The sequence below is a fragment of the Priapulus caudatus genome, unplaced genomic scaffold (assembly GCF_000485595.1).
Source record: "Priapulus caudatus unplaced genomic scaffold, Priapulus_caudatus-5.0.1 Scaffold461, whole genome shotgun sequence".
NCBI lineage: Eukaryota > Metazoa > Priapulida > Priapulimorpha > Priapulimorphida > Priapulidae > Priapulus > Priapulus caudatus.
The window spans coordinates 139660-163049 of record NW_014577522.1 but is presented as its reverse complement, the minus strand read 5'-3'; the positions used below and the strand labels follow the sequence as shown (position 1 = coordinate 163049).

The following is a 23390-nucleotide window of genomic DNA, read 5'->3' as shown; positions in this document are numbered from 1 at the left end:
CGTATATATATATATATATATATATATATATATATAAATATATAGATATATGATATATATTAGCCATTATATTAGATAATTGACAGCAGGCATTAGATAATATGTGCTGCAGAAGAAGGCCAGCTACATACCTTCTTCTGGACTAGACTGTGTCGCTCCTCCATCCTCCGCTCCGCACATTCCGCCTGGTTTCGCAACGCTGCGATCTGCAACAAAGCAATGCTGACGTCAGAGCAATCGCCGACAGGCACCTGGTTCACACTGCTCTGCAGTTTACGCACTCTTCTGTTGCCGTGAATCATCTCGCTGACAGATGAAGACAGATGCAGTGTAAGCGACATACACAACATGCTGCCCGTCTCTGTTCCCACAAAAACACCAGAAAGTTACGGCAAAGTATTTCAGCGACAACTTCATCTCTAAGCAACACTCAAGTTGTGTCAGCGCCAACGAAAATTTTGCATTGCAAGTGGTCACTGTTTTGAAGCAAACATAATGCAGTATTGTGTAGATGGGAACAAGTGCGCAAAAACAGGCATGCATCAGTGCATCACCACTAGAAATTCACTCAAGAACACAGTACCAGTTTCTAAATACCCTCATAAAGAGAGGCCATCATGAAGTCGAGAGAAAAAGACTTATTTTACGATAATTATTTACATAATATCAGTACAATTAATAATTCATCCTCTCTTGATGCCATGACTAGAGCTCCTCTCTGCACAATCCTGCTGCTGAAAATGTCATCGTGCAAAACTTGCTGCCATCATGTAACTTAACAATGACACGCGGTGTGTCCTTGCTGGTGCAGCAACTACGATGACTACAAGTCAAAGGACAACAACGTCAGTGATGTGACAACGACTGCCGATAGTGCATCTCACCTTGAGACCTGTCTGCTTGAGGAAGCAGTCGGAGTGTTCAAAGAAGTCGTGACCCTGGTGGAAGTAGACTGATTGTGCGTGAAGGAACGACAGCAGCTGAAACACACGCAAGCAGACGATATCAACACGAGCGTCTTAGCTTCGGCACGAGACAGTGACACACAGACTTCAGAGTCTGGGAAATTTACAATGATGTGAATGCACCAACCAATGCATTAAGTAAGAAACTTGCTACCTCACGTGCATCAGTAAATTTTAATTGAGTTTCAAACATAAAAGGTAACCATACGATGTGCTGTGTGAACTCTGACCACACTCATACGTGTACAGCACTACATTTTAGCGAAGGAGGAAGAACAAGTGCCGCAGAGCGACAGCGCTCAACTGACGTGTACTGTAGCTGGGTATTCTTCTGATAAACTCACTGGCAACTGAATCAAGTGCGCCCTCCCACCACCGCGTTGATAGGCTTTGCTATACCGGTAGTACAGTAATAAAGATATAGCTGTGTAACTTTAATGACTTCGCTATATTAACGTTATCATGGATATGCATCGAGCGCGAGCATAGTGGTGGTGGGGAGGGGGCTCTAATAGCAAAAGCAGTTCAGTCCTTTGTTAACAGTCAACAAATCCATGTTTAACCCTCCTCTGAGGCGGTCAAAAGGTTATCAGACACTCTTACTCTTCGCGTCAGCGGGAAGTAGATTTCATGGTGCTTTCAATAGTGATAAAAATGCGTAGGTCAGACGCCGAACAAAAAGTTTTGCACTCGCGGTCCGTTAGACCATGTCCTCCACGAAAATGTCTGATATCTGACCTTCTCCCCACTGCCTTTGACCTGTGACCTCCAATTTCGCACTGGTGATGGTTTCCTCCCCATCACACTATACACCGAATATTAAGAGTATAGGTCAAGCCGTTGAGATTTGTGCCGCATTTCCGTATTTCCTCCTATACCTTAAGTTAAGGGGGAAATGTTCCCATTCGACAATCTCGACCTTGACCCTTGACCCCCAAATTCGACATCCCGAGTCCTTTTCGCGATCCCCCCCGACGTCCCGAACGAGAGGAGGAAGGAGAACGAGAGAAAGGAGAACGAGAGGATGAAGGAGAATGAGAGGAAGAAGGAGAACGAGAGAAGGAAGGAGAACGAGAGGAAGAAGAACGAGAGGAGGAAGGAGAACGAGAGGAGGAAGGAGAACGAGAGAAGGAAGGAGAACGAGAGAAGGAAGGAGAATGAGAAGGAAGGAGAACGAAAGGAGGAAGGAGAATGAGAGAAGGGAAGGAGAACGAGAGAAGGAAGGAGAATGAGAGAAGAAAGGAGAACGAGAGTAAGAAGGAGAACGAGAGGAAGGAGAACGAGAGGAAGAAAGAGAACGAGAGAAGGAAGGAGAACGAGAGAAGGAAGTGAGAAACGAGAGGAGGAAGGAAATGAGAGAAGGGAAGGAGAACGAGAGAAGGAAGGAGAACGAGAGGAGGAAGGGGAATGAGAGGAGGAAGGGGAACGAGAGAACGAAGGAGAACGAGAGAAGGAAGGAGAACGAGAGGAGGAAGGAGAACGAGAGAAGGAAGGAGAACGAGAGAAGGAAGGAGAACGAGAGAAGGAAGGAGAACGAGAGAAGGAAGGAGAATGAGAGAAGGAAGGAGAACGAGAAAAGGAAGGAGAACGAGAGAAGGAAGGAGAAACGAGAGAACGAAGGAGAACGAGAGGAGGAAAGAGAACGAGAGATGGAAGAGACGGAGATGAAGGAGAACGAGAGGAGGAAGGAGAACGAGAGAAGGAGGGAAAACGAGAGAAGGAAGAGAACGACGAGAGATGGAAAGAGAACGAGAGGATGAAGGAGAACGAGAGGAGGAAGGAGAACGAGAGAAGGAAGGGGAACGAGAGAAGGAAAGAGAACAAGAGGAAGGAGAACGAGAGAAGAAAGGAGAACGAGCGAAGGAAGGAGAACGAGAGAAGGAAGGAGAACGAAAGAAGGAAGGAGAACAAGAGAAGGAAGGAGAACGAGAGAAGGAAGGAGAACGAGAGGATGAAGGAGAACGAAAGAAGGAAGGAGAACGAAAGAAGGAAGGAGAACAAGAGAAGGAAGGAGAACAAGAGAAGGAAAGAGAACGAAAGAAGGAAGGAGAACGAGAGGATGAAGGAAAACGAGAGGAGGAAGGAGAACGAGAGAAGGAAAGAGAACGAGAGGAGGAAGGAGAACGAAAGAAGGAAGGAGAACGAGAGGATGAAGGAGAACGAGAGGATGAAGGAGAACGAGAGAAGGAAGGAGAACGAGAGAAGGAAGGAGAATGAGAGAAGGAAGGAGAAACGAGAGAAGGAAGGAGAACGAGAAAGGAAGAGAACGAGAGAAGGAAGGAGACGAGAGAAGAAGGAGAACGAGAGAAAAGGAGAACGAGAGAACGAAGGGAGAACGAAGGAGGAAGAGAACGAGAGGAAGGAAAGAGACACGAGGGAGGAAGGAGAACGAGAGATGGAAAGAGAACGAGAGGATGAAGGGAGAACGAGAGAAGGAAGGGAAACGAGAGAAGGAAAGAGAACAAGAGCGAAGGAGAAACGAGAGAAGGAAGGAGAACGAGCGAAGGAAGGAGAACGAGAGAAGGAAGGAGAACGAAAGAAGGAGGAGAACGAGAGAAGGAAGGAGAACGAGAGAAGGAAGGAGAACGAGAGAAGGAAGGAGAACGAGAGGATGAAGGAGAACGAGAGGAAGGAGAACGAGAGGAGGAAGGAGAACGAGAGGATGAAGGAGAACGAGAGGATGAAGGAGAACAAGAGAAGGAAGGAGAACGAAAAAAGGAAGGAGAACGAAAGAAGGAAGGAGAACAAGAGAAGGAAGGAGAACGAGAGAAGGAAAGAGAACGAGAGGAGGAAGGAGAACGAGAGGATGAGGAGAACGAGAGGATGAAGAGAGAACGAGAGGATGAAGGAGAACAAGAGAGGAAAGGAAACGAAAAAAGGAAGAGAACGAGAGAAGAAGGAGAACAAGAGAAGGAAGGAGAACGAAAAAAGGAAGGAGAACGAGAGGATGAAGGAGAACGAGAGAAGGAAGGAGAACAAGAGAAGGAAGGAGAACGAGAGGATGAAGGAGAACGAAAGAAGGAAGGAGAACGAAAGAAGGAAGGAGAACAAGAGAAGGAAGGAGAACAGAGAGGAAAGGAGAAACGAAAGAAGAAGGAGAACGAAAGAAGGAAGGAGAAACAAGAGAAGGAAGGAAACGAGAGAAGGAAAGAGAACGAAAGGAAAGAAGGAAGGAGAACGAGAGGATGAAGAAAAGCGAGAGGAGGAAGGAGAACGAGAGAAGGAAGAGAACGAGAGCGAGAGAGAGAAAGAACGGGAAGGAGAACGAGAGGATGAAGGAGAAGCGAGAGAAGGAAGGAGACGCAAGAAGGAAGGAGAACGAAAGAAGGAAGGAGAACAAGAGAAGGAAGGAGAAACGCAGAGAAGGAAAGAGAACGAGAGGAGGAAGGAGAACGAAAAGAAGGAAGGAAGAACGAAAGAAGAAGAAGAACAAGAGAAGGAAGAGAGAACGAAAGAAGGAGGAGAACGAAAGAAGGAAGAGAACAGAGAAGGAAGGAGAACGAGAGAAGAAAGAGAACGGAGAAGGAAAAGAGAACGAGAGGATGAAGGAAAACGAGAGGAGGAAGGAGAACGAAAGAAGGAAAGAGAGAACGAGAGAGGAAGAGAGAACGAGAGCAAGGAAGAGAGAACAAAAGAAGGAAGGAGAACGAGAGGATGAAGGAGAACGAGAGGAGGAAGGAGAACGAGAGAAGGAAAGAGAACGAGAGGAGGAAGGAGAACGAGAGGATGAAGGAAAACGAGAGGAGGAAGGAGAACGAGAGAAGGAAAGAGAACGAGAGAAGGAAAGAGAACGAAAGAAGGAAGGAGAACGAGAGGATGAAGGAGAACGAAAGAAGGAAGGAGAACGAAAGAAGGAAGGAGAACAAAGAGAAGGCGAAGGAGAACGAGAGAAGGAAGAAACGACAAGAAGAAAGGAGAACGAGAGAATGAAGGAAACAGAGAAGGAAGGAAAAAAGAAGGAAGGAGAACAAGAGAAGGAAAGAGAACAAGAGAGGAAGGAGAACGAGAGGATGAAGAAAACGAGCAGAAGGAAGGAGAACAATAAGAAAGGAAGGAGAACGAGAGAAGAAAGGAGAACGAGAGAAGGAAGGAGAACGAGAGAATGAAGGAGAACAAGAGAAGGAAGGAGAACGAGAGAAGGAAAGAGAACGAAAGAAGGAAGGAGAACGAGAGGATGAAGGAGAACGAGAGAAGGAAGGAAACGAGGAAGAAAGAGAACTAAAGAAGGAAGGAGAACGAGAGATGAAGGAGAACAAGAGAAGAAGAGAACGAAAGAAAGGAAGGAGAAACGAGAGGATGAAGGAAAACGAGAGGAGGAAGGAGAACGAGAGAAGGAAAGAAGAATCAAGAGAGGAAGGAAAACGAGAGAAGGAAGGAGAACAAAAGAAGGAAGGAGAACGAGAGAAGAAAGGAGAACGAGAGAAGGAAGGAGAACGAGAGAATGAAGGAGAACAAGAGAAGGAAGGAGAACGAGAGAAGGAAGAGAACGAAAAAGGAAGGAGAACGAGAGGGATGAAGGAGAACGAGAGAAGGAAAGAGAACGAAAGAAGGAAGGAGAACGAGAGGATGAAGGAAAACGAGAGGAGGAAGGAGAACGAGAGAAGGAAGGAGAACGAGAGAAGGAAAGAGCAGGGAAGAGAAGGAAGAGAACGAGAAGGAGAACGAGAGGATGAAGGAAAACGAGAGAGGAAGGAGAACGAAAGAAGGAAAGAGAACGAGAGAAGGAAGGAGAACGAGAGGAGGAAGGAGAACGAGAGAGGAAGGAGAACGAGAGAAGGAAAGAGAACGAGAGGAGGAGGAGAACGAGAGGATGAAGGGAAAAAGAGGAGGAAAGGGAACGAGAGAAGGAGGAGAACAAAGAAGGAAGGAGAACGAGAGAAGGAAGAGACGAGAGGATGAAGGAGAACGAAAGAAGGAAGGAGAACGAGAGGATGAAGGAGAACGAGAGAAGGAAGGAGAACAAAAGAAGGAAGGAGAACGAGAGGATGAAGGAAAACGAGAGGAGGAAGGAGAACGAGAGAAGGAAGGAGAACGAGAGAAGGAAAGAGAACGAGAGAAGGAAAGAGAACGAAAGGAAGGAGAACGAGAGGATGAAGGAAAACGAGAGGGGAAGGAGAACGAGAGAAGGAAAGAGAAGCGAGAGGAGGAAGGAGAACGAGAGGAGGAAGGAGAACGAGGAAGGAAGGAGAACGAGAGGAGGAAGCGAGAAACAGAGAAGGAAGGAGAACAAAAGAAGGAAGGAGAACGAGAGAAGGAAGGAGAACGAGAGAAGGAAGAGAACGAAAGAAGGAAGGAAGAACGAGAGATGAAGAAAAACGAGAGAGGAAGAGAACGAGAGAAGGAAAGAGAATGAGAGCGAGGGAAGGAGAAACGAAAAGAAGGAAGGAGAACGAGAGGATGAAGGAAAAACGAAAGAAGGAAGGAGAACAAAAGAAGGAAGGAGACGAGAGAAAGGAAGGAGAACGAGAGAAGGAAAGAGAACGAAAGAAGGAAGGAGAACGAGAGATGAAGGAAAACGAAAGAAGGAAGGAGAACGAAAGAAGGAAGGAGAACAAGAGAAGGAAGGAGAAGAGAAGAAGGAAAAACAGAAGAAGAGAGAGAGGAGAAACGGAAAGAAAGAAGAGAAGGAGAACGAGAGGATGAAGGAAAACGAAAGAAGGAAGGAGAACGAGAGGATGAAGGAAACGAAGAAGGAAGGAGAACGAAAGAAGGAAGGAGAACAAGAGAAGGAAGGAGAACGAAGAAGGAAAGAAGAACGAAAGAAGGAAGGAGAACGAGAGGATGAAGGAAAACGAAAGAAGGAAGGAGAACGAAAGAAGGGAAGGAGAACAAGAGAAGGAAGGAGAACAAAAGAAGGAAGGAGAACGAGAGGAGGAAGGAGAACGAAAGAAGGAAGGAGAACGAGAGGATGAAGGAAAACGAAAGAAGGAAGGAGAACGAGAGGATGAAGGAAAACGAAAGAAGGAAGGAGAACGAAAGAAGGAAGGAGAACAAGAGAGGAAGGAGAACGAGAGAAGAAAGAGAACGAAAGAGGAAGGAGAACGAGAAGGATGAAGGACAACGAAAGAAGGAAGGAGAACAAAGAAGGAAGGAGAAAAGAGAAGGAAGGAGAACGAGAGAAGGAAGGAGAACGAAAGAAGGAAGAGAGAACGAGAGGATGAAGGAAAACGAGAGGAGGAAGGAGAACGAAAGAAGGAAGGAGAACAAGAGAAGGAAGGAGAAACGAAGGAGGAAGGAAGAACGAAAGAAGAAGGAGAACGAGAGGATGAAGGAAAACGAAAAGAAGGAAGGAGAACGAGAGGATGAAGAAAACGAAAGAAGGAAGAGACGAGAAGAAGGAAGGAGAACAAGAGAAGAAGGAGAACGAATGAGGAAGGAGAACGAAAAACGAAGGAGAACGAGAGAGATGAAGGAAAACGAAAGAAGGAAGAGAACGAGAGGAGATGAAGGAAAACGAAAGAAGGAAAGGAGAACGAAAGAAGGAAGGAGAACAAGAGAAGAAGGAGAAGGCGAGAGAAGGAAGGAGAACGAGAGAGAAGGAGAACGAGAGAATGAAGGAGAACGAGAGAAGGAAGGAACGAGAGGATGAAGGAAAACGAGGAGAAGGAAGGAGAACAAAAGAAGGAAGGAGAACGGAAAGAAGGAAGGAGAACAAGAAAGAAGGGAGAACGAATGGAGGAAGGAGAAACGAAAGAAGGAAAGTGAGAACGAGAGAAGGAAGGAGAACGAGAGAATTGAAGGAGAACAAGAGAAGGAAGGAGAACGAAAGGAGAGGAGAACGAGAGGATGAAGGAGAACACGGAGAAGGAAGGAGAACGAGAGAAGCGAAGGAGAACGAAAGAAGGAAGGAGAAACAGAGAGGATGAAGGGAACAAGAGAAGGTGAAGGTAGGAATCGAAAAGGAGGAAGGAGAACGAGAGAAGGAAAGAGAACGAGAGAAGGAAACCACGCCGCTGCCGCCGCTGCACGTACGATGTCTAGCACTTGGTACTGCTTGCGCGAGTGCAGTACGTTGATCTGGAAGACGTAGTCGAGTGCGGTGTGTGCGAAGCACGAGCTCATAGCTGTCAGCAGGCTGTGGGCCTCCTCACCCTCCACCGGCCGGTACTTGCTCGCCGCAGAATTACGCACGAGGCCCGCGTCCAGGTCATCGCTGATCTTCTCAAACACTTTCTTCGTGTCCTTGACCTTTCGGATCTCGCTGTGACACAGAAGCAATAGCATAAAAAATATAAAGAATAGCCTATTGAGTCTGAATGAGGCAACCATGCACCCCCTGGATATTGTTGGTTGGCCAAGCTAGACCAGATTATACGTGTTTTTCATGCGTGCATGCCAAATTGTCAACTTTGCCCCACTTCGTCACCAAGCATTATATTTTAGGCTGTCCTATGGCAACAATGATTGGCTAGACTTGCCTGTCAATCAGACTCTTTAGGCTAACACAGCATGACTACTGTGTTATAATGATCTCGTTTTAATACCAGAGATTTTTGCTTAGTGGACAAACACCAGGAGCCCGTTGTCAAAAACAAAATTAGCCTTAACATTAGTCTTAACAATAACTTTGACTCGTAGACTGTTGACAGAAACATCATGAAGTTACGAAAATGAAAAATCTTAGCAAATTTCCTGTTAACATGAGATCCTAGATCCTCTCGTTACTTTAAAACCAAACTTGATGAAAATAATGCAAATACATAAAGAATTGTATCCATAGTGATATTATCAGGAGTCTATCAATAGACTGATATATACTGATATATAGACTGATATTGATAGACTCCTGATATTATGTGATATTATTCATGTGATAGGTGATAGAGAAATGAATCACTTGGGGCAATTTGGACATTTTAAGATGAATACATATTCAGATTCCTGCGATTCATATCTTTCTATTGATATACAGATATTGAAAATTGGTTTTCAAAAATAAATATTTTAGGACCGTTATAAATCGAGATATCATGCATTTAAAATTTCCTGAAAATTGTCTAAAAAATAAGGGTTGAAAACTAACATCAATCACAATCAGTTAGCCGACACTTCTTATTAATCATTCAATTGAAGCAGGTTTTAATTGAATTAAGGTATTTTTGCTTATACAGATCGAAAGTAAACACATTGTAGATGGTGTTTTTGAAAAAAAAATTCACGAACATTTTAAACCTATGCAGTATAAATGGATTGTACTGTAGAATGCTACTGTGCCACTTCCGATTCGTTTGGTTATCATGGGTCACATTATATATTGATTAGTAAATCTGAACTTGGTTAGTTTTTTAGGGAAAACACGTCAGAAACAATATTTATCTTCCGATCGTGTACCAAAACAAACATTCACGAGTCGTAATTGTTCTCTCGTTTTGGATATTTTGATGAGTCATATGACGCCCACATTTTGCGATGCTGTGCAGAATAATGTCTTGAGGTGCAAAATATAAACATTTTCATGTCTTTTTTTCATTGGTTATTAATAATATGTAATTCACTATCATAATATGCATAAATTCCTGTCATGAACAATAAATGTTTATGAATCTGAGTTTCTAATTGTTTCTCATCCAATCAGCAGCTTTGTGAGCGCAGATTATCAAGTTCCTGTTATTGTAAGTTTTCTCATAGCTGCAATGTGTTTCTGTCAACGCTATTCTCGTAACATTAATATTAGTCATAAGTACTATGTTAGCATTAACATTAGCAGAGATGCCAACACATATTTGAAGCAATCTGTAGTTTCTGGCCATCAAATTAGTAGTGTTCGTTTTTTTTCGATCACAGTGAAATTCGTAGTTTGATACAAACTGGTCGTAGTGGTGCAAAAGGAATCGAAATTCGTATAAAATACGGATAAATCGTAGTGGTTGGCATCTCTGCATTAGCCTCAACTTTACGACGTTTTTGGCAATGGTCCAGGAACTATCTTGTTTATTAAACGAGGTACAGTGGTACTATACTCATCAAATAAATGCAGGCGTTTGTCGGCATTCGCGCGAATAGTCGTTGCGAATGTAGCCGATTCCCTTGACGATTCAGACGCTTGCACTATTATCTATATATTGAATAGATATTACGACTTTATTGTTGGTAATGTCGCGCTGCTCATGAGTGACTTCAAAGCCAACATTTCATTTGTCTCGTTTGCCGTAGTCGCTGTTATGCGTAAACTCACTATGGAATTATCTACTCACTCTCTGATGAAACTGTCTAGGTTTTTACATATCGATCGCTGAGCTTGGTCAAGTAATATCTGAAAAGACAAGTACAGTTTAATTATCCTGTTAAAACCTGTTCCTTCACGTCATAAATTGTTTCCTTGTTTGCAATTATACAACCTATCTAACTAGGTATGTTTAACAGTAGTTTGACAGACCGTTTACGCTTGAACATATATTGTTATTACACAATATAAATGTATTCAAGCCAACTCATATTCCAAATCCGGATTCTCTGCATCAACTTCCTGAAATCGATCAACATTGGAAACAAAAACCCACTCAGCAAACACAGTGACACGTACACACACACGCACACACGCACGCACCCGCACCCGCACAAATACACACACGCACGCACGCACGCACACACACATGAGTGCACAAATGCAAACACGCACGCACGCACGCACGCACGCACGCACGCACGCACGCACGCACGCACGCACGAAATGAACCCGAATAACTTAACCGAGAGCTCAAATTCCACTGAGATTCCTTCGACTTGGAACAGTTTCAAAGTGACGCTACAACAACTGCACACACAACTTTCATGCATTGATCGACCTTCCTCCATCCACTAACCCGCCTTCACCTCACCCCCACCAACCATGCCAGCAAGCCAAAAACATCATCATCTGTACGTTCGAGCTGCTACAGCTTCTCCGCACACATGATGAGGAGCAGCTGTAACCATCCACGCTCATCGCGGATGCTCACTTGAAAATATCTCTCGACGCTCGCTGATACACTATATGTACACAGAACCACGCTGGCTTCAAGTTTCCACGCCATAAATAAATGACGCAACAACAAACTGCAGTTCCCTGAACTAACTGATCGGCCATGATAGCAGCAATAAAATCAGGGACTAGTTCCTAGGGTATCTTTACGTTACAATGTTTGCCTGCGGTGGTTGTGAGGGCATGCTATATTTATCACGATAGTGGATCATCCTTCTGATCAAGTGGCACACGACGCGCACGTGTGGCTCTGTATAAACACATCCGTGGTGATGGAATGCTGCCTGGGGCCCCTGGTGCCACAGCCAGTCAGAATACACAGATATGCCACAGCTGGCGTGCACAACTAGTGTACGCAGAGGCAGGAGACTATATCAGCAATAGACACTACTCTACAATCGAAGCAACCAAAAAAACACTCAGCACTGCAGCACGAAGCTCAGATGTTAACGACCTGACAGAGCTGGGGGAAATACGTAATGTAGGCAGTACTCGAATGAGGAATGGAAAAATCATACAATTGCATCACAATACTATGAAACAGTCTACACCAGAACAGTGTTGGATAGCAAAACCAGTGCACAATATTAAGAAACCAGACAGATTTCTATTTTCATGCCCACATTATTTTACTCCCCCATGCTGTATTTCTGCCTATGATAGACTGTCAATGTAACCCTACAGACGACAGTACTTAGCACAACTGCCTGCTGTGGGCAGTTTGATCAGGATATGTCATATAGTGCCCATCTATGTTACTAACACTCACGTTGAGAAAGTTCTGCAATTCCTCCAGAGACTGCACAGTTCTTCCAATCAACTCCTGCAAAATACGAATTGGTATCAGATTTTACATGTGTTACACACAAGCTCAGGTAGCCTCCACAGAAAACATGCTATGCTGTTTTAAGAAAAACTCGAGCCTTGTAAGTTGTACAGTTGTATTACATACAATGTTCGTCAGCACAGCATGACTGTGCGTTTCTGTGACTGTGACTGTGACATGACAGCGGTGATTATGACTGTTAACTTTCTATCGTTTTGGGTCATGCTCTGCTAACTGTAAACTTACTGTCAATCTTATCCCCCCCCCCCACTTGTCAACTCTATCTTGGTCAGTCTCCCTTTAACCTTCCTCTATGCAAACCCAAGTACAGATGTCCAAAGTGGGTTAGGTGGCATCCTCAACTCATTTCAATAACATTCTAGAGAAATAAATTCTAGGCTATTCACGTCTATACAGACTAACATCCTTCAGGATGCTTTCAAACCATTCCTGCCACAATACTTACCTAAACACATTTCCTTCCTACAAACAATAAGTTTCAGATCTGACAGAGCCAACACTTACCGAAACTTCATTATCAGCTGGCTTGAAGTAACCCGATAATTCTCGAACCTCTGTCACAAAGGACCTAAACAAAGTCGAAACAACATACAATAAGCACATGTATGACCCCGTCATTGAGTAAGGCTGAAACAACATACAATGAACACCCCCACCCCCAATAAGTCCATGTGTTCAACTCTCACACAGCAGTCATAGTAGTAGTAGGAGAGGGGGAAACAGTGAGGGATTGATTACACACACGCGGCAGGCAATGAAAGTACCCGCCTCTAAAAAGCCAGCCCGTCACGGAGCTGGAATGTACGCACTCTGATTTACGATGTGCCTCGCGCTTTTCGCGTGGAAAGTGGCCGTGAGACCACGTAGGAAGCAGCCCCACAAGCAAGTACATGAAGGTCATGCATCACCATGACTCAATCATGCTGGGGGGGAGGAGGGGGAGGAGGGGGAGGAGGGGGGAGGCGGTTAGACAGGAAGGTTACGTCACCTGTTTGCATTGTAGTAGATTTTGCCTGCATCCACCAACACCCGGCACTGTCGCACAACCTGTGAGCGAGAGAACAAACGACCAAGCTTATCAGGTTTGTTTTATGCTCCTAACGTAAACTAGCAAGTCATATTTAAAAAAAATAGAGGAGGGATGAGTTGCTGTGGACCAAACCGGATGAACATGATACAGGGAACCTCACACTGACTGATATTGCTTCAAACCCATGGAAAACACACGTGCCCTCAGCAACACATGCATCAGTAATCTGTCTGCCAGCTTCACGGATGCTACTGTACAAATAATAGCGCTGCCCAATGCGGCAGCAACGCGCAGCTTCCTCTGCACAAGCTCGTACCTTTACCGCACACGTATTGATTTTGTTCACTCTCTCTTACTCGCCTACTCTCTTCTTCTCTAATCTCTCTCTCATTCTCCCTTCCCCTTCTTTCCCACTTCCTACCCTGCTTTTTTTATTGATTTGCCGACTGTCTTTGTCTCTGTCTATCTGTCTCTCTCTCCCTCTCTTTCTGTGGGTGTCTTACTCTGCTTGTCTTGCCCTGTCTTAGAGGGAATGCATAGCCAAGAGCAAGTGGGTAACTCATGGGATTTATAGGTAATCAACCCCCCCCCAGTAGTTTGCTTCCAAATGAGTATGAGGAGATATTTCACTAAATAATAGCAAATCCCTGCATGGCATTGAGCAGGTGACAATTGGGTTGTAGTTTGATAGATCTACAAACTGGCAACTTTTTAAACGAGCCACTGACATTTTACCAATGAACAGTTCTCCCAAAAGTACTGACATGTAAACTATACTCAAACTTGAGAGAAGATATCATTTAGGTCCCGTGTGACACTGAGGTATGAGTTAGTGAACACTAATACATGTGGCATGCGCAAGACCACCTGGGCCTGTCAGTAAAGCAACAGGCTATGAATAGATACGCTGGATGGACATGCATCACTGTTCAAGCACAGTGTACTCACTCAATCAGCGCACCAAAAAATGCTCCAGGCTTTACATTGTTATTTGCAGTTTGAAAACGAGGCTTGGACTGCCCCCACAGGCAGCATATCTACCCTTAACCATTGCAGCTGTGGCAAATTGTGTGAGTTATTGACGCTGCATTAACAAGAGCATATACAATTTCTTATTAATTTATTCCGCACACGTTCCACGTAATTGTACTGTACCTTTTCTAACTTTAATTCAAGCTGATCTATATCCAACTCTGCCGATTCCAGATTGGCCCTGCAATAACAACCATGTTGGTCATGTCATACAATAATAAAACACTCATTAGTGGCAGTATTTTTTATACATCATGGCTGTAAAACAAATACATGGTGATTGGTGATACACATGGGAATATCGATGCCATGCTACCCTAGACGAAATTCCCAGGCAAAATTTGCAACTTGCAGTGCGTATCTGTCATAGTCTATATATCTGTTCTGCCCCATTTCACACAAACAGGCCAGATGCAGTAAACAGGCGACCATGGACATAAAGATATATTACTCAGGGTTAGCGTTAAGGAGAAAAATGCAATGTAGTGGATTCAAAAGCATTCACACTGTATATAAACAGTCCTTGTAGCCGGCAAACGTGCAAGGCTTACTGGTTATACATCTGGCAAATGAGGAAGACTAGGGAATGGGATGCACATGTTAGCAGGCTAGTGTCTTGTAACTCCAATATACACAGTGCACTATTTCAGGACTGAGGAAAGCCTTGCCACTGCACTAGGGTCAATGCAAATAAGCAAGAAGGAGAAGGCGTTGGTTGGTAATATGCCCCTAAAGCAAATACAGCTTCTAACTTTTATCCCAAGTTTGCTATTATGGTTTTAAAGAGCTACATATAAATTAATTACATCTCAGTGTATATAAAATATGTGATGTGATGACAATGTAGGTCTGGGCAATTTGCAAAAGTGATACGCTGTGCTAATGTTCTTACAAGGCTCCACTAACAAATCCATACATTCTGCTGCTTTCAAGGTTCAGTGAACTTTCCATAGATGATAGATTGAATACTGATTTTGAATGAACATAAAAGTTAACACCAGTAAATACTCTAGACAAACAATACAAGCAAAGGGGGTGGATGATGAAGTCTAGCTAGTAAATTTGTCCTCGATTGTCAAATATTTTTTATACTAGCCACTGACCACTGTGATTCTGTAACAATAAATTTATAATTTAATGTGAATATTTTTAACAACATAATATAATATTATATGGTTGAATATAATTATCGAATTGAGTTGCGATAAATCACATGTATTAGCAAGTTTTACACAAGTTTATCACAAGATGGATTGATACTAAAATAGCTCTAGATCTACCTATGTAGCCCTCGCTCTGTCAAAGGGCTACACAGAAAAGTATGACAGAAGCCTGGGGGGAAAGCCGAGTGCATGGTCACCAGCACTGCTGCTATTGAAATTGAAGTATAGTTGCTTATGTTGATTGTGCCATCGTTTTTAATAGCCTTTGTAATTCCCCATTGTAATAGGCTTGTGATTCCCCAAAATGGGTCAAAATTCCATCACAAAAAGGCCTGTAAAGTCATCACAGAGTTAAAATTTTTAATTCTATAAATGCTTTTGTTTCTCATGGCAGGGACTATCTAATATTAATAAGCCCAAAAAACCTATTTAAAACTATTTAGAAAAAAATCACCTACTATCCCTACTGGTATTACTATTACTATTACTTACTGGCCCATCAAACAACCGTACTGGCACTTATACCCCATACAGACTGCAAATTTGATACCACATCAAAACTCGTCCGGGCCAGGCGCGCATCAAATTTTTGCAGTGTGTACATGCTATCCCGCTCCAAATACGCGCTGGCCCGCTCCAATTTGGCCCCGCAAATGAAGGAGGGCCAAGCCTGGGATAACTTGGCCCATACCAAGTTAGCCCACTTGTCTGTGTGTGTACCCAATGTGGGGACAGGCGCAGGTCAGATTTCTATATACGCATGCGCATAGCCTTATTTAGGTCACATAACAGTACAGTAGCTGTCTGCAGTGTGACGTAACAACCTGAACTCAGCATGCACAGTCAACCCGTGCTAATTTGATATGGGATCAAATTGTGTGTCTGTATGCTACGATTTGGCGCGTGCTTGGTGCAAACTAGATTGATGTGGGATCAAACTTTGCAGTCTGTACTCGCTATTATTATTAATTTACAGGTCAGACTTGGAGATCGGCATCCAATAATGTAACTCAACACAAGTGGGTTAAAGGAACCAAACACGAGAGTATGGGGTACACCCTACTATTATTGTGTTGGGTTACATCATTGTATTTAATATTAATTATTATTAATAATAAGTAAGTAACCCAAACTGTTTACCAACCAGCGCCAACATTCACATTGACATTGCAACAAACAAACTAGCCCTACACTCTACAGTACAGTTACACTGTACACACTACACACTAACAGTAACACAGTCACAGGCTACACTTACCGAAATTTAGGAGAATCCTTTAGACAATCTTCAAAGTCAAGACTAGGAGGCATTTTAACGATGACCATTAACTTAGTATAACGAAGTGTTATTTTTTATCGGATCTTGGTTAGATAGAAAAATATCTCAGTTATTTGTATTTTACTTAGAGTAAGCATTCGGAACATCCTCCTACTTTAGGAAAATAGTGATACTATGCTCACTTGTTTGAAATTGTACCAAATGCGCCCCTGGTGGTTGGTAGCAGCATTGTCGCTGCAGCAATGAATCATGTGAATCATGGCGCTTGTTTTGTATTGAGTGTTTATGTCAGTGTGGTTTAACTTTCTCTTTTCTCGCTTAGATTAGAGTCTGCGAGGAAATATTTAGTCAAAAAATGCGCGAAATCCTCCTTTTATCTTCCGAGTATGTTATTCCGTGTGAAGTTTTGTTTATTTAAATGTTTTAGCATATTTTTAAACATGATAAATCTCCTTGCTGCAATGCTGCGAAACAGTATGTTATGGAAAGCATATGATTATATCAGAATCGTGTTTAGCGGTACCAAAAAAGAGGCAGTACCTGACCTTGTACTTTTGTACAAAAGTGATAACTTTTTCGTTGTGAACAAACCGTACGACATGCTTATCAATTCTGTTGATGAGACTAGAAAAGCAACTTTAGCCGACCTGCTGAGAGACAAATTACCACACATGATGGATCCCACGGTTACTTTTGGCTTTAGGTATGGCGTTTTATCAATAAGAGCACGAAAATGTGATGGTTAGTGTGTTACGTCATGCAAACACCCTACTTAATATAGTAAGCCACTTATGGACCTCAGCCGAACTTAATTTCCTGCAACAGTGGTGGGTTTAGTATTAGTAATAGTAGACCGACGTTAGGTCAAAGTTCACCCAGCACTCGCCACAGTGGAAGCATCATGCATCACATGAACAAACGGCAAAAACTCATGCTGCTGCTTTTAAATAACGCTGTGGCTATATGCCCGGCAGCCGGGCACGGTCTTTGATTTCCCAAATGCCCGGCAGTTCCTAACCCTAACCCTAACCCTTGTTTACTTGAGATAATGCTGTGAATTAAAAATTGCCGGGCATTTGGGAAATCGAAGACCGTGCCCGGCAGCCGTCAGATATATGCCGGCTACCAGGCATATAGCCACTCTGTTTAAATAACAGGCTGCAAAAACTCTCTAGGCATAAGGATAATCCGATAAGATAATAAAGTAAAATATACGCAGAAAATTATCATGTACTGTACGAACTGTGTCTAGCTTGCCACAGCTTGCACGCTTTGGTTAGACTGGTTCGCGGCCCCATTGTTTACAATAAATTGAAGCCTTCCCACTTCTGCACGAAGTGTGACATAAGTGAAATGTAAAGGTGACATCACCACACGGGTGATCAAAAGTATCTTCTGTGTAGATAAAAAATGTTTAGCTACACTTATATGGCACCATACTCGCATGCTAGACTTATTGATAGAATGTCAGATTCCAATGGTGACCATTATTATTATGTGATTGAAAATAGGAGATTTGGGGATATTTTTAGGGACAACCAGAAATTGTTGCGGACAACCTGATTTGATGTCTGGGTTGTCCGCAGGACAACCAGATTTTTTTTCTTATTTTAAGCACTGCTGATACTGTCTCTTTTGTGTTATTATTTTTACTTTTAGGTTTGTTCATCGACTTGATTATTCTACAAGTGGCGCCATCTGTCTTGCATTTACAAAGGATGCTGCTGCAGCTGGTATGCGTGCTCTTGTGGGATACCATGCAAAGAAGTTTTATCTGGCTTTGGTAGGTGAAAATACTACTCACTAAATAATGATCCAACATTGTTTAATAAGCATACAGATTTAAAGGGATGAAAGAAATTATTGATGTAGTTTATTTATAGTTATGGATATATATATATATATTTATAGTTAGATTGATAGTTATGGATTCCAATTAGAAATGACAATGTAAAATGTGTTATGACGGATGTAATTACTGTTTATGCTATAGCTATTCTATGATTGAGATTCCAACTTTACGAGTTTCCATTCGTATAGCTCAGGGGTCATATTCAACAAGACATGGTTCACATTGAGAAGCCCATAGGCGGTTGCACCGCTGAGTTGGACATACATAAGATGTGCACTTCCGACAGCCCATTGTGTAAGAAACCAAGATATGCACTCACACATCTGGCTGTCTTAGAGAGAGGAGAGTATGATGGAGAGCCCGCAACGAAAGTCTTGGTGAAACTTCACACAGGTGATTAATATTGTACCCAAATATGTTGCGTTAAAGTAAATCATTCGTGAAAGTCTATTTACTTATTATATTTTATGACATATAAGTCACACAGGCATATAAGGTGCACTCCCATTTCAGAAGAAAACATTTAGGGAGAAAGTTTTTAGTGTATATAAGCATTTCATGTTTACTGAAATGTGTATAGCAGAAAAAGGTTTTTTATTGCTTGAAAGATCTATTCTCAAATGAATTTAACATGCAGGTAGGATAGCAGGAAAATGATTTTTAGTGTTACTTTAGTTAATGTTAGTTTAGTTGATAACAGACAAAGTCTTTCCATTACATGAAGGATTACTTGTGCCAGACAGTAATAAATTCTAATGCATTTTATGTTTTAACATTCTAATAGAAATCCAACATGAAGTTTGTTAGAGATTATGAGACTGCAACTCACTTATTCACAGGAAACAATTGTGAATTCTTTATACAATATGATAGAGCAATGAAATATTGGCACTGTCATATTTGAAATACCATCACGAGCGTATAAAGAAGGAGAGCGTACAACGGTGAAATGCTGAAACCATGTCGCAGTATTAGTTGAATTAAGAAACTTTGCCCGTTTTATTTTGACGATTCTTTGCGGTATTATTGATCAGCTGTCCTACCTTGCTATTATAAAACAAACCGCTTGTCCCTACGATGCCCCTACCTTGAGATAATGAGCGGCGAAAATCGGGTATTTTTGCCGAAATCCGACTCAAGATCCCTGTTTGCTGCGACCCTCTCTCGCTTTGTGGCCAGTATGTTGCTTCCGGTCGCCGCTGTGTAGCGCCATGGTAGCGCTGACTCATTACGTCAGTACTACAGAGTTTACTACATCCAGCGTGAGGTGGGCACAGGTGGGGGTCATCACTATGGCAATCAATAACAGACGTCATTTATTCCATTTGTCAATCATTGACGGAAACATGCGAGGTTTCCCGAAGTTATCTCAAAGCGAGAGACAGTCGCAGTCAGCAGGTATCTCGAGTGGGTTTTCGGCAAAAATACCAGATTTTCACCGCTCATTATCTCAGCGTAGGGGCATCGTAGGGACATGTGGTTTGTTTTATATTAACAAGATAGGACAGCTGATCAATAATACTGCAAAGAATCGTCAAAATAAAATGGGCAAAGTTTCTTAATTCGACTAATACTGCAACATGGTTTCAGCATTTCACCGTTGTACGCTCTCCTTCTTTATATGTTCTTGATACCATATATGAATACCATATTGAAACCATATTCACACAGAATTAATTGCTTCTCTCCCCACAGGGCGGCGCCACCAGATTCGTGTGCACTGTGATCACATTGGCTACCGCGTCGTCGGCGATTACACATACAGCAATCGCACAGACACGACGCCATTCCGCATGATGCTGCACTCGCATCGTCTGAGTATTGCCATGGCGATGGGAGAGACAGTCGAAGCAGTCGCCCCAGACCCGTTCACCAGTGAGGACGTGGGCTGCCAGTGGCGATCCACCGAGCATGTGTGCAGTATCGACGATGCGATGCAGAAACTCAATGAGGTGAAGCGCTACTCACCGGAGCAAACGTGACCCTGGCAGTATGTTTTGGTGAAGGTCGTGTAAGAAGGTCACACGGGTAAGGTAGACAGGACAGTCAACGACGTGGGTGGGGTAAACAGTAAACACATCCCTCAATCCGCCCTCGCTCGTTTCTGTTGTGCAGGTTCAACTCCGCTTAATTGATTGTATTATATTTTAAAATTAAGTTTTGAGTTCTTAGATGCCTTATTCATCTTTGTTTGAGTTCTTAGATGCCTTATTCATCTTTGTTTGAGTTCTTAGATGCCTTATTAATCATTGGTTTGGTTTGCCTGCATTGAACTTTTGTACATATGACTGGGCCATATCCATAATTTTTCCATCACCCAAACCGCCCTTGCCCGTAAAAGACATTTTCCAAGTTCTCTTTTCACCATTTCAAATCGAATAGATAACGTAAGTGTAATGATGGCCATTCTAAACGCAAGGCACAATTTTAAAATATAATACAGTCAATTAAACGAAGTTTAACCATAGTTTAACCTGCACACTGTAAACAACCGAGGGCGGTTTGAGGGATGGAAACGAGTGTTTACCGGGGTAAACGGGACAGTCAAGGAAGGGGGGATAAACGGGACAGTCAAGAAAGGGGGATAAACAGGACAGTCAACGACATGGATTGGATAAACGGGACAGTCAAGAAAGGGGGATGAGTGGGACAGTCAAGGAAGGGGGATAAACAGGACAGTCAACGAAGTGGATTGGATAAACGGGACAGTCAAGAAAGGGGGATAAATGGGACAGCCAAGAAAGGGGGATAAACGGGACAGTCAAGGAAGGGGGGATAAATGGGACAGCTGATGGTGATATATGATCATGAGCTTTTGATTGATATATGTACTGTGAAATGATACGTCTTTCTTCGCTCATATATCTTTCCATGTTATACTCGATCTTACACGTTTCACGTCTCTACATAACCATGTGTTTTTCTAACCGAAAGAAACAGTTGTTACGTTTTGAACATTTAACATTTCATGACCAAGTTCATAAGTGAATGTCACACTGAATTCGCGTTATGCTACGCAGGCATATCGTCACATTGCGTCATAAATTTAATGTCAAAACCACAAAAGTTCTCAGACGAGAACATGGTCATATAGTAGATGCCACTACAGTTGTTACACGCACGCACGTAGAGTATTAAATCTCTGGTTGTCTTCCTGCCGAATGCTCTCCTTCCTGTTTGATCTCAGCAGCTTCAAACCTAGCAGCTGGAGCAGAAGATCGGCGAAGTTTTCACATGTCAGCCACAGGGTGGGGTCGTTAGCTGCCGACCCGATAACTTCTTTTGCCCCCATAGTGTCGAGCAAATACTGTAAAATCGAACATAGGCTTCGTGTCAATATGTGTGGTGCAAAAAAAAACAGATGAAATAATAATATAATAGTAATAAATATGTTGTTAAATTGTACAAATTCTGCGTTGCGACTTTGTGTAGTTGTGACAACGTTTTACTGTCTGTATACGCACGTACAGACCGACAGACGCGGACACGCATACGCACGCGCAAATGCCCACATGTGTATGCAAGTATTATTACATTATATTGCAAACTATATTGCAGTACCTGCAAGCCAAAAACATTGCCGGCAACAATGACTGATATAGCGTAGAAGCTCCACTGTCTCAGACTTGGACAGAGAATATTGTCACCAAAACGAAGCAGCATGTCCAGACCACCCATGACCCTCACTTTGTCCTGTCAACAACGAACAACAAGGGACGTGGCTTGAGAGAATTAGAAAAAAGGACTCTGTAAACAATATCAAATGCCGCCTTCCACAAAATAGTAATTACGTGTCCTGAAAGGCAACGACAGTGCTTCAGCATCTAACCAAGCGAACAATTCAATAAATATAGAGTTACATTTGTCACGTATTGAATAACAGCCTGAATAAATTAAAAGATAAATTCAATACAGGTAAAAGTACTCGGAGATCATGCCTCTCACAATTAACAGAGTAACAACTCCTTGCTCATAACAGTTTTGAAATACTTTGTAGGTATAAGTACGTTTCAAGTGAACCAATGCCTTGTAAGGCGTACCTGATGAGCTTTGTTACTGTAACAAATCTCGGCCAGCGTCTTGACTACCTGTAGTCGGTAGAAAAGCGGTGCGGAGTCCTTGGTTTTCACCAGCAAGAGGATAGTCTCAGCTGCCGCTTTGTCTGCTTCCGGAGCACCTACCCAAGGGCGAGCCGGATATCGGTCACTTTCTCGATTCTTACAGCTTGTTAATTGCAATCACAACTGAAACTTTATAATAACCCCATAACCTCATAAATATTAGTCTTCAACGTCAAAGGGACTATATCTAGGACGGAAAAAGGCAAAGTTGATCAAATAGACAGATCAACACTGCAGATCACAGTAAAAAAGTATAATTTGCAATTAACTGAAGAGGAGGGGAGAGAATTCCAATGCAGAATGACAGAAACAATGAATCTATAGAAGGATCATTTGAAGATGGTAAATGTTGAAAACAATGATCATGCTCAGATGATCGATTGCTACGAACAGGCTTCATCAAGCAAGAGGGAATGCCAATCGTCACCGAACCATGATAAATTTTATGAAAGGTTATACGTTTAGCATTGAGAAAGCAGACACGAAGAGGAGGCCAATCAAGTTGAGCCAAAACAACTTCAGAACTATCTTGATAGTTTCTAGAAATATAGTAGCAACCGAAACCAATGCATATTCCGTAGAATATAACCTGCATCGTGTGAGGATTAATATATATATATATATATATATATAGACAATGGTTTCTGATATGGTGAGCCCGTACCGGTAAACGCGTGGTGGCCGATGTGCTTAGCTGCCGCGGCCCTCACCTCGTATGTTGCCCCGTCGTCTCCTAATAGAATTGCGGCTCGTGAGATTTCCCGCCGGTATAGATTTGTGTCGCTCTCGTCAACGCTGTCGAATGTATCGGATTTGCGACTAAACAGCGAGAAGTTGGTGACGTTCACCGCCTTTCTAACAGAGCTGAGCACTTGCGCGTACATAATGAAGTTTTTGGACAGCTCGCGCAGTAGAGAAAGTCGGATCAGGCCTGTCTGCCAGGGACTGAATAGCTGAGCATAGTGATCGCACGTGACGTCTATAGAGCATCACTGATGATGTCAAAAGAATGGAAACAATGCCAAGTTGAGGTAAACATGTTGATTGTGATTACGCATTGTTTAATGTTTGTCGTGGTAACGCGTTTCGTGTAAGATTACGTTGCATCGAAAGGAATTTTTTTGTTCCCTTTCTCCAAAG

At 42.9% G+C, this 23390-nt stretch overlaps 2 protein-coding genes across 2 annotated transcripts in view; one reads left to right on the top strand and one right to left on the bottom strand.

Annotated features, from left to right (window-relative positions):
* Positions 1-16431, bottom strand: part of LOC106810668 (arf-GAP with coiled-coil, ANK repeat and PH domain-containing protein 3-like) — a gene marked incomplete in the record, with an annotated part of 29293 nt that extends 12862 nt beyond the window's left edge. The window contains 9 exon segments of the mRNA XM_014814100.1: positions 132-206; positions 885-980; positions 7938-8166; positions 10160-10218; positions 11696-11749; positions 12278-12341; positions 12762-12820; positions 13959-14016; positions 16257-16431. Coding sequence (XP_014669586.1) covers positions 132-206; positions 885-980; positions 7938-8166; positions 10160-10218; positions 11696-11749; positions 12278-12341; positions 12762-12820; positions 13959-14016; positions 16257-16324 — 762 coding nt within the window.
* Positions 16432-16541: 110 nt separating this feature from the next.
* On the top strand, positions 16542-21534 carry LOC106810675 (RNA pseudouridylate synthase domain-containing protein 1-like). The gene is made up of 4 exons (XM_014814104.1): positions 16542-16980; positions 17937-18060; positions 18318-18522; positions 19825-21534. The coding sequence occupies exons 1-4, from the start codon at positions 16664-16666 to the stop codon at positions 20109-20111; spliced, it is 933 nt and encodes a 310-aa protein (XP_014669590.1). The 5' UTR covers positions 16542-16663; the 3' UTR covers positions 20112-21534.
* Positions 21535-23390: the final 1856 nt, after the last annotated feature.